Source organism: Telmatherina bonti (genome assembly GCF_933228915.1).
Source record: "Telmatherina bonti genome assembly, chromosome: 18".
Lineage (NCBI taxonomy): Eukaryota > Metazoa > Chordata > Actinopteri > Atheriniformes > Telmatherinidae > Telmatherina > Telmatherina bonti.
Genome location: NC_136616.1, coordinates 5,525,790 through 5,540,580, shown reverse-complemented (window position 1 = coordinate 5,540,580; position 14,791 = coordinate 5,525,790). Strand labels below are relative to the sequence as shown.

The 14,791-nt window shown below is 50.6% G+C and overlaps 1 protein-coding gene across 3 annotated transcripts in view; it reads right to left on the bottom strand.

The window, feature by feature from the left end:
- Positions 1-464: 464 nt before the first annotated feature.
- The window catches only part of lrch4 (leucine-rich repeats and calponin homology (CH) domain containing 4), a 47,708-nt gene continuing 33,381 nt past the window's right edge, over positions 465-14,791 (bottom strand). Inside the window, exons 10-18 of one of the 3 annotated variants that reach the window (XM_079257344.1) lie at positions 12,967-13,107; positions 12,815-12,883; positions 12,693-12,744; positions 12,560-12,623; positions 10,248-10,349; positions 10,055-10,152; positions 9,801-9,938; positions 8,238-8,315; positions 465-683 (exon numbers count right to left, since the gene is read on the bottom strand). In XM_079257344.1, the coding sequence (XP_079113470.1) occupies positions 540-683; positions 8,238-8,315; positions 9,801-9,938; positions 10,055-10,152; positions 10,248-10,349; positions 12,560-12,623; positions 12,693-12,744; positions 12,815-12,883; positions 12,967-13,107 (886 nt within the window). In that variant the 3' untranslated portion in view covers positions 465-539. Of the gene's footprint in view, positions 684-5,341; positions 8,124-8,237; positions 8,316-9,800; positions 9,939-10,054; positions 10,153-10,247; positions 10,350-12,559; positions 12,624-12,692; positions 12,745-12,814; positions 12,884-12,966; positions 13,108-14,791 lie in introns of those variants that run through there. The other 2 variants (XM_079257345.1, XM_079257343.1) reach the window with 2 other exon arrangements.

The window sequence follows — 14,791 nt, the reverse complement described above, 5'->3', positions numbered from 1 at the left end:
AGGACAGTGGGCGTGGCGGAGAGGACGGTGGGCGTGACGGACAGGACGGTGGACGTGGCGAAGAGGACGGTGGGCGTGATGAAGACGATGGTGGGCGTGACTTACAAAACGGTGGGCGTGATGGAGAGGACAGTGGGCGTGGCGGAGAGGACGGTGGGCGTGACGGACAGGACGGTGGGCGTGACGAAGAGGACGGTGGGCGTGGCGAAGAGAACGGCGGGCGTGACAAAAAGGACGGTGGGCGTGGCGGAGAGGACAGTGGGCGTGGCGGAGAGGACGGTGGGCGTGACGAAGAGAACGGTGGGCGTGGCGAAGAGGACGGTGAGTGTGACGAAGAGAACGGTCCAGACCAGTTTCGGCACCACCAGCAGATCTCGGACCTGATCAGGATCAGGATCTGGATCGATGCTGCAGGACTCAGTAAAGGATCTGAAACACACGCAGCTTGTAGACATTGATGACTTTATTGGTTTTTGTTCTCGCGGACACTTAACCCGTCCAGCAGGACCCCCTGCTCGTCCTGAGACCACATCAGACCACTAGTACTGGGGGGAGCCAGCGGCCACTTCCTGCTTGGACCCCCGCTGGATGCCGTCCGCCAGGTCCACCAACACCTGGACGGTCTGGGCCAGCCGGCTCAGACCTTCGTCCTCCATGATGAGCTGGGGGGAGCACAAGGAGTCCTGGTTGAGGAGGAGTGAGGAGGTGAAGTTAGAAACATCGTCTCACAGTCGGGTCAGACAGGTTCAGGTCCATTTGGTCTGCATAGACCAGCAGAACAGGAAGAGACTAGTCTAGTTCTGTCCAGACCAGACCAGACCAGACCACTTCTCAATACCCGGTTAGACCCGTTTAGACCTGTTAAGACCTGTTTAGACCCATTTAGACCTGTTAAGACCCGTTTAGACCTGTTAAGACCTGTTTAGACCCGTTTAGACCTGTTTAGACCCGTTTAGACCTGTTTAGACCCGTTTAGACCCAGTTAGAACCGTAAAGACCCGGTTAGACCCCTAAAGACCAGTTTGGACCAAGTTAAAACCTAATTAGACCCAGTTAGACCCGTTAAGACCCAGTTAAGACCCGTTAAGACCTGGTTAGGCCTGTTAAGACCCATTTAGACCCGTTAATACCCGTTTAGACCAGTTTAGACCCAGATAAGACCCGGTTAAGACCCGGTTAGACCCATTAAGACCGGTTTGGATCCAGTTGAGACCCGGTTTAGATCCAGTTTAGACCCACTTAAGACCTGGTTAAGACCCGTTAAGACCGGTTTGGACCCAGTTAGACCCGTTAAGACCCGGTTAGACCCAGTTAAGACCGGTTTGGACCCAGTTAAGACCGGTTTGGATCCAGTTGAGACCCGGTTTAGATCCAGTTTAGACCCACTTAAGACCTGGTTAGACCCGTTAAGACCGGTTTGGACCCAGTTAGACCCGTTAAGACCCGGTTAGACCCAGTTAAGACCGGTTTGGACCCAGTTAAGACCGGTTTGGATCCAGTTGAGACCCGTTAAGACCCGGTTAGACCCGTATCAAGACATAGTTCTTACTTTTATCCAGATGAACCTCGATTTATTTACAAAGTCTACGCTAGATCCAACCAAGTTAGTGTCCAGGAAGAGTTCTCCAGGATCCTTGAAGGACTTTCCAGGAAGAGTTCTCCAGGATCCTTGAAAGACTTTCCAGGCCTCCATAAGACCTGTTCCCACTGATCTGCAGACTAGTTCTCGTTTCCATGGAGACGATTTCTGGTGATGTTTCGGCCAACAGTAGATGGACCAGCTGAGGGTCCAGATGCATCTCTCAGGTCCTGGTTCAGGTCTTGCTGGATTTCAGACCCTGTTCATGTGCCTGGTTCTTCAGTCCCGACAGGAGTCTGATCTGGAGCCGTTTCCAGGTAAATCTTACAGGATCTGGACTGGAAACCAGGCGGGAATGTTGACGGAAACTTGAGACAGAACTGCTGGTCCAGGTCAAGATCAGGTTTTTATGTTCCGCTGAACTGAACACAGATGATGTCGTGAAATCAAGCAGCTCTAATAACTTTTCCATGTTTTTGTGAGAAAACTGTCAGAAACATGTCACAGAGTTGACGATGAACCTGACTCGTTCCATCAACTCAATGGTCCCAAGATGGCTGCCGCTGGATGAAGATGTTACTGAGAAACGGGATGCGTTACTCTGACTTTTTTTACACACCTGAATGTTGACTTTTATTTAAGGGAACTTCTGCGCCAATCATCAGTCTGATGTGAGTAATAATGGAGGATTGCTGGGGTCCTGATGCATGTCGGCCCTCCGAGGGTGCGACCCTCTTCAGAAGCCTTCAGGAGCGGGTCAGTCTCTCATGGATCATGTGACCTGGAGTGATCATGTGACCTGGAGCGATCATGTGACCTGGAGCGCTTGCTAAGCTAGCTCTGTGCCTGCAGACGTAGCATGATGTGAACTTTTTCACATCTTTCAGCAGCATTTATTCACAAACGCGGCTACTTGGAGCTAATTGGCTACAGACTCGGCCCAGGACCGATTTATCGGCCGCACAATTACAGCCCTTTTTAAAAACATCGTACCTGTACATAAATACACAGTTTTGCTTATTGAACAGCAATTTATTCGTAATGCTGTTAAGTGTCAGAGTTGCCCAGAATGATGTACTTGTGGCTTTGTCCACTAGATGGACCTCTGATGCCATTTGTACTCAAAGCTTTAGTCAGGAACATCACAGGTGGGCGGAGCTTGCTGACAGGTAGGTTGTGATAAAAATGACTCAACATGTCTCCAGTTTCAGTTTAACTCTCATGGCTACGTGTAATACCGAGTGAGAGCTTTTCATTTACGCTGCATTGCTAATGTTGTGCTAACCTAGCTTAAGTTTTACTGCCTGTTTGCAGTATATAGTGCCGCCCACTGATACTACCCGATCTGTGTGTGTGATGCGGTCAGCGAGTTCCACCTCTAACCTAAAGAATGACTCAGATCAGTTCATACCATCGTGTGGAGCGAATCCTCACGGTCCTCTCAGTTAGCAAAGAGACTTTTACTCCGTCTGTTAATAACGTCAATAACGTCGCTGTAGCTATGCTAACCTAGCATAGCGTTAGCTAGCAGCCTAAAAGCCAGGCGGTAACTGCAGAAACAACAGAATATACTGTGTAAATCCGCATCAGATGATCGGTATCACGGTCAGGAACAGGACCAGGCCGGACAACACGGTGAATCTTTACTGCAGACACAGAGTTACTTATATAGGATGAATAATCAGTAAACTACTTCAATATTTACTTCAAACTGGTTTTGTGATACTGGTGATGCTGGAAAAACGTCTTTCCTCCAGTGACCTGTCAATCTTGTGAGGTTATAGTCAGATTTCCCCCTCTAGCTCCGCCCCTGCCAACGGCAGCCATCTTGGTCACACTTCAGACTTCAGATCGGTTTTTCTTCTCCTCCCTGAACATCTCTGAGACGTCTTTCTGACGGTTGTCTCACAGCTGTTCGTAAATTCATAATGAAGAAGCCAAAATTATTCATTTTAAACCGTTTTTTGTGCAGAAGTTAGAAACTCTGTGCGCAGCTTTAGCTTAGCTTCCCGCTGTGCACATGAACGTTCGGCTGTGTTTACGGAAACTTCTTCAGTTTGTACAAAATCTCCAGGATTCACCGTGAAAGCAGACGCTCTGCTGATCCTGTAGTCAGGTGATCCTTGCTGGTTTTACGATGATTGAACCCGTTTCAAGTCGGGCTCAGTGTGGTTCTGCAACAAACGTCAGTTCAGTCCGACAGATTTACAGACGCTGTTAAATCCTGACGTCCTCGTTCCTCTGCAGGCGGCGGACGGAGCGACAGCAGCTACAGACGTTTAATGCTCGCAAACGGGATAAAACGTGACGGAGATGAAGCTCTGTGGGTTCCACCAGGGTCCTGGAGCAGCTCAGTCAGGACCAGGCGGAGCTCCACATGTAGCAGACCAGAGACCCTCTAGACTCAGTAACAGGATCTGATTGGACCACAAGCCAAAGCCACCGACTTTCAGACCCCCAATCGGTCCAGGAAGATAGTTTTCCTTCCCGTCTGGTCCCGATGGAGGTTTTCCCCCCTGGTTCTGACGGTGGTTTCCCTGGACTGATGTGGATCACGTGATGGATTTAACTGGATCGTGTCTGTGAAACTGGTTCAGATCTGAGTCTCACCTTGTGTCAGGTGTGTACGGACACGTCAGCAGTCGAAGGTTAACCTGTCTGCTTCAGGTGCTACGTGTAAATGCCCAGCAACCAGTTATGTTTCCATAGCAACCAGACATGCAGTCAACAAGCAGTTCTGTTTCCACAGCAACCACGTGTCGTCCAGATCACCGAGCTTTCCTCCGGTACTTAAACACAGCATGTGAGGGCTTGGAAAGTCTCAGAACTCCTCTGATCCGTGCACATCAGGCCGTGCATGTGTGCAGTCGCATTTACAAGTTCACACATTGTTTTATACACTTGTCAGTTCGGTTACCATAGCAACATGTTACCGATCAGCTGATCGGCAGCTGAACTAGCGAAGCGGGACTGGACGTCCTCCATCTGCAGCGACAGCAGCGGCAGGCTGATGCAGAAACGGCAGCAGCTCTACAAACCTGAAGGCCGACCGCGACCTTTCCTGTGACCTCGGATCAGCTGACTCACCTGCTGCAGCAACGGCGCCACAAAGTCACGGCGGTAAGCTCCTGTCTGGAGATCACGCAGGAGCGTCGACAGGTTAAAGCACAGGACAGAAAGGTTAACCGCAGGGTATCTGCAGCCCGCTGCGCCCTGACCCCCAACCCTAGCCCAGACCCCCCCGACCCTAGCCCAGACCCCCCGACCCTTAGCCCAGACCCCCCCGACCCTAGCCCAGACCCCCCGACCCTAGCCCAGACCCCCCGACCCTTAGCCCAGACCCCCGACCCTTAGCCCAGACCCCCGACCCTTAGCCCAGACCCCCCGACCCTTAGCCTGACCTGTGACTCTCACGACACACTTTCACCGTGTCGTGGTGGGACGACTACCTGGAAGAAGCAGGTTGGTCAGAAGACAGACTGGAGATAAATCTTACTGTATAAACCTGGACCTGACGGAGTTCCACCTGGAGCTCCACCTGGTCCTGACGGAGTTCCACCTGGAGCTCCATATGGTCCTGACGGAGTTCCACCTGGTCCTGACGGAGTTCCACCTGGAGCTCCACCTGGTCCTGACGGAGTTCCACCTGGAGCTCCATATGGTCCTGACGGAGTTCCACCTGGTCCTGACGGAGTTCCACCTGGAGCTCCACCTGGTCCTGACGGAGTTCCACCTGGAGCTCCATATGGTCCTGACGGAGTTCCACCTGGTCCTGACGGAGTTCCACCTGGAGCTCCACCTGGTCCTGACGGAGTTCCACCTGGAGCTCCACCTGGTCCTGACGGAGTTCCACCTGGTCCTGACGGAGCAGCGACTTCAGATGAAGCAGGTCAGACCAGGACCAGCTGCTCCTCCTCGGTTCCTGCAGCATCAGCTCAGTAGTTTCTACGTTCACCCTGCTTTAGCTGTAAATCATCAGTTTTTACGCTTTCCACATAAGATAAAGGTGGAGGCAGGGGTCGATGTGACGGAGGACGCAGAAGGATGCAACATTAATCTAAAGGAGGTGACATTGGCGTTCCACCAGGAGCCGCTTGTTGTCCTAATGAGAGACGAGGCATTCGAGGACAAGCGGTCGCAGCAGGGTACGAAACATCATGCTGAATATCAGCAGCAACCTTCGCCGTTCCCAGATGAAATGAACAGGGAAGGAATTCCTCCGCAGGGCATCTGTTTGGACCTGAGGGATCTCCGTGAAAAGCTAATGAAGGAGCTGGAGGGGGCTGCAGATACCCTGAACACACATTTATTTGCTGATTAGGCAAAAGCACAATAGCAGGCAGCACAGAAAACCAGCAACACCATCCAAGTTTCATTTTTAATAAATTCTTTACAGCAGGAAGGAAAAAACTTCACATAAAGATTTCATATAGTCAAATCGCTTCTGATGGTACAAGAGTTATATAAATATAGATCACAGGAGCACTTCTGCTCCACCAACATCTAGTCTCGGCCACCGAGTGAAGTTTCTCCAGTTTCACTTAGAAAATATACATTTACATGGAAACTGTAGAAATCTGAGCTGAACAGCAGGATAATAATATAAAAGTGTCTGAAAGGAGACGTGGCGAGGCGCGTTCGTACAGTGGCCCTCCAGGAAACACCGAAAGGGAGGAAAGAAGCTGATTGTGCACAAAAATGCGAGAAACTTTGCATAAATCTGACGTAGGACGAGCAGCTTCAGGATGTCGTAGCGCCTGCGTGAAAGTTGCCAAGTCAAGCTCAGAAGAAGAGCGAAAGCCCGAGTCAGCTGTTTGGAAAGCTTGTCCGTGTGCTCGTCCCACATGCTAAGCTACGGCTCGTCCCACATGCTAAGCTACGGCTCGTCCCACATGCTAAGCTACGGCTCGTCCCACATGCTAAGCTACGGCTCGTTCCACAAAACAACAGTGTCGTTACAACAAACACGACTCGTCGGTGTTTGGCAGTAAATCACAGTGAGAAGTGTGTTTGTGGGATGAGCGGCAGATAAATGTGTGGGATGCGGCCACTATAAACATCTTAAACTAGTGAACACCTGACTCGGCCGACACAGGTACAACCCACAAATGCCACATGCTCATCCCACATGAACATTTTCTCTACAAATAAACTGGTGTTCCAGCAGAGAAGGCGCTAGCAGCCTAAGTGTGTTAGCAGCTGCTAGCAGGCTACGTGTGTTAGCAGCTGCTAGCAGGCTACGTATGTTAGCAGCTGCTAGCAGGCTACGTATGTTAGCAGCTGCTAGCAGGCTACGTGTGTTAGCAGCTGCTAGCAGGCTACGTATATTAGCAGCTGCTAGCAGGCTACGTGTGTTAGCAGCTGCTAGCAGGCTACGTGTGTTAGCAGCTGGTAATGAGAAGTTATTGTCTGAAACAAACGACTTGTTTTTCGCTCTTCCACTGCAGTTTGAAGAGAAGAACTTTGAGAAATGTGGAAACCTCTGGATTTAACGGCTTCAGTGGAGCACTGACATCCTGTAGGCATGGCAACGAGATCCCAGGAACCATCACTGAGACGCTGACACCTTTATTTAATCATCACATATTGATCTGATCTCTTTTGCCTTTGTGAGATGGATCCGGAAGATTTTTACAAACCTCGAGAAGGCTGTTTGGATATGTGACCAAATCAGCTCAGACGATCCAGAATAAATAAAATAAAAACAATAATTTAATCAACTGTTTACATGTATACAAGCAAAGGCAGCAAAAGCCCCTCAGGCCTCCTGGAGGAGTTTGTACCGTTGTCAGGGTGATGCAGCAACATCCCCCCCTGTTGCTTCCATCAGGAACAGCATGAATCTCTGACCAAACGTCCCTCTTCCTCACTTCAACTTCACTTCTGTCCGTCTCAAGGCTAAAAGTTAAGAATCACATTCACAGTTCTGTGTGGGAACTTCACATCCAGTCGCCTACAACCGATTTAACGTCTTCTCGTCTCTGCTTGAAGCGACTAAAAGGTCAAACAGAGCGTTAAACCATAAACATCTTCCATTCCTCAGATCCATCTTCTTCCTTCCCGTCCAGCATCAAGTCTAAACAACCTTCTGACTTTCTGGATGTAAAACAACAAACAACCTGCAGCTGAAGTTTATGAACATCAGAACGCGGCGCGTTCATGCCTCTGTTACAGAAGGAAAAGAAACTTAAACTACTCATGAAAATGGGAAAGGAATGACATGAGCGCCTCCATCTCTGAGTCATTTTGGTAACAGCTTTGTTGTGGGCGGCTCGGCTCCATGGCTTCCTCGCTGCAGCGGAAGCAGCGTGATGCAGCTTTATGTGAGCACGTAGCAGTAGACCACGTAGAGCAGAGCCATGATGGCACAGTAAAACAGCAGGAAGTCTGCGGACAGCAGCGAGGAAGAGGACGGAGGCGAGGAGCGCTGGGGGGGCACGTCCGCCACCGTGTCCCCCGCCTCCAGAGCCAGCAGGGCCGTCGCACAGCGCAGCACAGCTGGAAGCTTACAGAGAAGCACATCAGAGCTCACGCACACATCAGTCTGGACGACAACACACAGAAGAAACACGGTTAAACAATGACTCAGCATTTTACTAAGCAGCAGGACAAACGTTCAGCTTGTTGGAAAGAAAACAGAAACATCCACGTCGTATACCTCTGAGACGCCCAGTCTGCGGCAAGCAGCGAGGAAGTTTTCCACATTCAGACGAGACTTCGCCGAGCTCAGTTTGGGCTGAAAACAAAGACGCTCAGGTCAGTCAGCAGGACAGAGCTTCCGTTTATTTCTCCTGGTTCCACAAGTCAAGTTTACCCCCAGCTAGCTAGCGGGTAGGACGTGTAGGTTGTATCTGCTTGTTAGCGGGTGGGACTTGTAGCTTGTATCTGCTAGCTAGCGGGTTGGGACGTGTAGGTTGTGTCTGCTAGCTAGCGGTTCGGGACGTGTAGGATGTCGTACCTCTTAGCTAGCGGTTGGGACGTGTAGGTTGTATCTGCTAGCTAGCGGGTGGGACGTGTAGCTTGTATCTGCTAGCTAACGGGTGGGATGTGTAGCTTGTGTCTGCTAGCTAGCGGATGGGACATGTAGCTTGTGTCTGCTAGCTAGCGGATGGAACATGTAGCTTGTGTCTGCTAGCTAGCGGATGGGACATGTAGCTTGTGTCTGCTAGCTAGCGGGTGGGACGTGTAGGTTGTGTCTGCTAGCTAGTGGGTGGGACGTGTAGGTTGTATCTGCTAGCTAGCGGGTGGGACGTGTAGCTTGTATCTGCTAGCTAACGGGTGGGATGTGTAGCTTGTGTCTGCTAGCTAGCGGATGGGACATGTAGCTTGTGTCTGCTAGCTAGCGGATGGAACATGTAGCTTGTGTCTGCTAGCTAGCGGATGGGACATGTAGCTTGTGTCTGCTAGCTAGCGGGTGGGACGTGTAGGTTGTGTCTGCTAGCTAGTGGGTGGGACGTGTAGGTTGTATCTGCTAGCTAGCGGGTGGGACGTGTAGCTTGTATCTGCTAGCTAACGGGTGGGATGTGTAGCTTGTGTCTGCTAGCTAGCGGATGGGACATGTAGCTTGTGTCTGCTAGCTAGCGTGTCAAGACGTGTAGGATGTCGTATCTGCTAGCCAGCGTGTCGGGATGTGTAGGATGCTGTATCTGCTAGCCAGCGTGTCGGGATGTGTAGGATGCTGTATCTGCTAGCCAGCGTGTCGGGATGTGTAGGATGCTGTATCTGCTAGCTAGCGTGTCGGGATGTGTAGGATGCTGTATCTGCTAGCTAGCGTGTCGGGACATGTAGGTTGTATCTGCTAGCTTGCGTGTCAAGACGTGTAGGATGTCGTATCTGCTAGCTAGCGTGTCGGGACATGTAGGATGTATCTGCTAACTAGCGTGTCAAGACGTGTAGGATGTTGTATCTGCTAGCTAGCGTGTTGGGACGTGTAGGTTGTCAAATCTGCTAGCTAGCGGGTCAGCTTGTTATAGGAAACGTGATTTCAAGTCATTTATATGAATCTGGTTTGTGCTCTATCAGTGGTTATAACATCATGTATGTCACACTATGTATGCTATCTGCACTCTAATTGGCCATCCGTCCTCGTCCACTTGCTCAGCTGAGTCCCACGGAGGTTGGGATGCATTTGGACGACGTTATCACGAGATATCACGTTACATTTTCTATCGCTATCAAACATGGCAGCCATGTGCTGCCGAGGACAGACGGTCCGACTCACCACTGCCGGGGAGGGAACGTGGATGGTGGAGACGGAGCGTGGTCGGATGTGGTTGACCAGCTGGCAGAGGACGGTCCCGTTGGACAGCGCCTCGCCCAGGTCCTCTGGAAGGCTGATCTTTAGCCGAGACTCCAGCGTCTGCGGAGGAGGAGGTGTGATGTTGTTACCCAGGTCAGCTGTGAATCAGCTGTGTGCATGCGCGCGCGCGCGCGTGTGTGTGTGTGTGTGTGTGTGTGTGTGTGTGTGTCTGGTACCTTGCGTAGCTGCGTCACGTCCGGTCTCTCCTCTTTCGGAGAACGCAATGTTGTCCGAGACTCACTTCTGCCGGACTCGCCCAGCGTGAAGGAGGCTCCTGAAAGCAGAGGACATGGTGGACATCATGTTGGACCCTTCCAGAAGGAAGACGTTGCTGCGGGAGAGTGTGTGTGTGTGTGTGTGTGTGCGAACCCGTGGGCTTGACATTGCTTCGGGATGAGGTCCTGAACAGGAAGCTGTTGGGTTTCTGGGCCTGACCGGAAGGAGGGGACGTCTTCGGGGAGGACGGGCCGTCTGATGGAAACAGATCAGGACTGTAAATGTTATTTTATACCGTAGTAAATCCTAGAAAACAGCTTAACTAAAGAGAAATACGTCTTTATATACGACCGCTGTGTCGGCTAGCTGTTGTACAGAACCCACTGGTACATGTGAGACTCATCAGGACCCGTCAGAACCTCGTCATGACCAATCAGAACCCCATCGGGACCCATCAGGACCCATCAGAACCTCGTCATGACCAATCAGAACCCCATCGGGACCCATCAGGACCCATCAGAACCTCGTCATGACCAATCAGAACCCCATCGAGACCCATCAGGACCCATCAGAACCCCATCAGGACCCATCAGAACCCCATCAGGACCCATCAGAACCTCGTCATGACCAATCAGAACCCCATCGAGACCCATCAGGACCCATCAGAACCCCATCAGGACCCATCAGAACCCCATCAGGACCCATCAGGACCCATCAGAACCCCATCGGGACCCATCAGGACCCATCAGGACCCATCAGAACCCCATCGGGACCCATCAGGACCCATCAGGACCCCATCGGGACCCATCAGAACCCCATCAGGACCCATCAGGACCCATCAGAACCCCATCAGGACCCCATCAGGACCCATCAGGACCCCATCAGAACCCCACCAGGACCCATCAGGACCCATCAGGACCCCATCAGGACCCATCAGGACCCCATCAGAACCCCACCAGGACCCATCAGAACCCCATCAGGACCCATCAGGACCCATCAGAACCCCATTAGGACCCCATCAGGACCCATCAGAACCCCATCGGGACCCATCAGGACCCATCAGGACCCCATCGGGACCCATCAGAACCCCATCAGAACCCCATCAGGACCCATCAGAACCCCATCAGGACCCATCAGAACCTCGTCATGACCAATCAGAACCCCATCGAGACCCATCAGGACCCATCAGAACCCCATCAGGACCCATCAGAACCCCATCAGGACCCATCAGGACCCATCAGAACCCCATCGGGACCCATCAGGACCCATCAGGACCCATCAGAACCCCATCGGGACCCATCAGGACCCATCAGGACCCCATCGGGACCCATCAGAACCCCATCAGGACCCATCAGGACCCATCAGAACCCCATCAGGACCCCATCAGGACCCATCAGGACCCCATCAGAACCCCACCAGGACCCATCAGGACCCATCAGGACCCCATCAGGACCCATCAGGACCCCATCAGAACCCCACCAGGACCCATCAGAACCCCATCAGGACCCATCAGGACCCATCAGAACCCCATTAGGACCCCATCAGGACCCATCAGAACCCCATCGGGACCCATCAGGACCCATCAGGACCCCATCGGGACCCATCAGAACCCCATCAGGACCCATCAGGACCCATCAGAACCCCATCAGGACCCCATCAGGACCCATCAGGACCCCATCAGAACCCCACCAGGACCCATCAGGACCCCATCAGAACCCCACCAGGACCCATCAGAACCCCATCAGGACCCATCAGAACCCCATTAGGACCCCATCAGGACCCATCAGAACCCCATCATGACCCATCAGAACCCCATCATGACCCATCAGAACCCCATCAGGACCCGTCAGGAACCGTCAGGACCCATCAGAACCCACCAGAACCCCGTCAGGACCCACCAGGATCTGTCAGAACCCATCAGACCCCCGTCAGAACCCACCAGACCCCCGTCAGAACCCACCAGACCCCCGTCAGAACCCACCAGAACCCCGTCAGGACCCACCAGAACCCCGTCAGGACCCACCAGGATCTGTCAGAACCCATCAGACCCCCGTCAGAACCCACCAGAACCCCGTCAAAACCCACCAGAACCCCGTCAGGACCCACCAGAACCCCGTCAGGACCCACCAGAACCCCGTCAGGACCCACCAGGATCTGTCAGAACCCATCAGACCCCCGTCAGAACCCACCAGAACCCCGTCAAAACCCACCAGAACCTCATCAGGACCCGTCAGAACCCATCAGGATCTGTCAGGACCCGTCAAAACCCACCAGAACCTCATCAGGACCCGTCAGGACCCATCAGGACCTGTCAGAACCCACCAGAACCCTGTCAGAACCCACCAGAACCTCATCAGGACCCGTCAGGTAAAGGGAGTCCTGCAGGAACACGTCTAACCGTGCAGGTCTCCAGCTTTATCTGCTGTTTTTAGCCCCAGCTGACTGAAGGCAGGTGAGCGGCGTACCTGTTCTGCTGTTGGAGCGCTGTAGCAGCAGGGAAGGAGACGCGCTGATCGTCTGCTCGGCGCTCTGATCAAACAAACACGTGTCAGTAAACGTAAACATGGTCATGTGATGATGAAGCACAATGAAGCTCACCCCACATCTCTGCCGCAGGCCGCAGTGGGAACTGCTGTCTGGTGAGCCGCCACTAGAGGGAGACAGAGACCGGCGTTAATCCTCCGTCAGGACGGAACGTGTGGCGCACCGACTCCACTCACCATGAGCTACTTCCTGCTGGTGGCGAGCTGGTCACGTGACTTCCTGTTCTGCTGGACGACTTGGTGAAACTGCAGAAATGAGAAGTTTGGGTTGAAACGGGTCAGATTTGCTCCGTTTGCAGTAAACGGATCAGAATGGAGGATTTGTCCACCTGGGCTTGTCCCTCTGCTGCTGCTGCCGTTCCCGCTCCTGCCAGATCTGCAGCGTGCCGGGTCGCCGCCGCTCCTCCAGGGTGGGGCTGGACGGAGACGGCGGGCAGGACTGGGAGCACACCTCCACCTGGACGCTGGGTCTGGGAGGAAGCAGAGAGGACTGAGGTGGTTTCATCCGCCTGTCAGACGAGGCTCAGTCTTCACAGTTCAGACTGGTCCTGGTCCTGGTCCTGGTCCAGGTCCTGGTCCAGGTCCAGGTCCAGGTCCTGGTCCTGGTCCAGGTCCTGGTCCAGGTCCAGGTCCAGGTCCAGACCAGAACCGGATCCCACGGACCAAGCACCAGTATATTATAGTGAAGGTATAGAAGCAGGATGCCACCAGATGCTGCAGAGCAACGACTCAGATCATCGCAGACATCGATGTTCAACACTCACATTTTATTCTTTTTTGTTTTAATAATTTTATTTTATCCAGTTATTTATTACAATCCAATATATTTATTTCTATTTACTTAAATTATATTTTATTTCATTTATTGTTTTAATTCTATTAATTTCTCTACTTTTTTCATTTAATCTCACTTGCTGCATTTGCAATTCAATGTTTTTGTTTACTTCATTTTTTATTTTCTATTTTTTAAATCAAATTTGTAGTGACTTAATTTTATTTCATTATTCATTACAAATATTTCTTTTAATGTGAGCCCTTTTATTTCATCAGATTTATGATTTTTTAATTATTTCTCATGTATTTGATTTAATGTCATTTTCTACTTAATTTTTATTTTGTTTTAATAATTTTTTTTTACTTCATTTTTTATCTTTATTCCATTGAATAGAATTTTTTCAAGTCATTAATTGTTTTTATCTATTGTATTTTATCCAATTAATGTTTTTACCTGATTAAAAAATGTAATCATTTTAATTTTATCTAACTAAATTATTTATTATATTGACTTTACTTAATTTCCCTGCATTGTGAAATGAATGAAAACTTTCATTTCATAATAAATGATGTGATCAGATTTTTTATTTCTTCTATTTGATTTCTCTCCTGGTTTTCATGGACTGACTCATTTCCTTCTTCTCTGGATGTTTTCTGGTGTTCTTGGAATTTTTCGGACGTATTGATTTGTGACTTTGTGGCGACGGAAGCTTTTCATCACGTCAAACGTTTTTCATGCCGACGTGAATTCCCAAAAGCAAAACTTCCGTTTCAGTTTGCCGATCTACTTTTAGTCCAGCGGGAAAAAATCTGGAAGACCCGTTTTAAAACAGGAAAGCGGTCCGGACCTGGGTCTCTGCGGGGTCTCATCCAGAATTATCTGCCGAGACGCGATGCTGGTGTCAGAACCGAGCCGGGTCAGAACCGGGTCAGAGACCTACAGAGCAGCTTCGCTTGGAGTCGTTTCTAACCATCAGATCGAAACATAAAATAAATTTTGAAGCTGAGAAAATCTGACAGCTGTGAAACATACGGTGCGCGGCCCAAAACCGGCCGTATGGAGGGTCGGACCGGGCCGCACTAAACATCAGGATATTTTAATATTTTAATCCAACTAATAAATATTTTAATAAAGTGATTTGATAAGATTTGATAAATTATTAACAAAAGCAAATATAAAACAAAATATGAGAAAAAAATTAGAAAAAAAATGTAAAAAGTGCAAGAATAATATTTATATAAATACCAGCAAAAACTTTTAAAAATAAAAGGACCATTAAAAATGAAACTTTTGTGTAATGTACTGGTCGAGCTGGAAACCAGTTCCGTCTGGATCTGGAACCTGAACTTAAAACAACGAAGCTTCTGATGTCAGCAAAC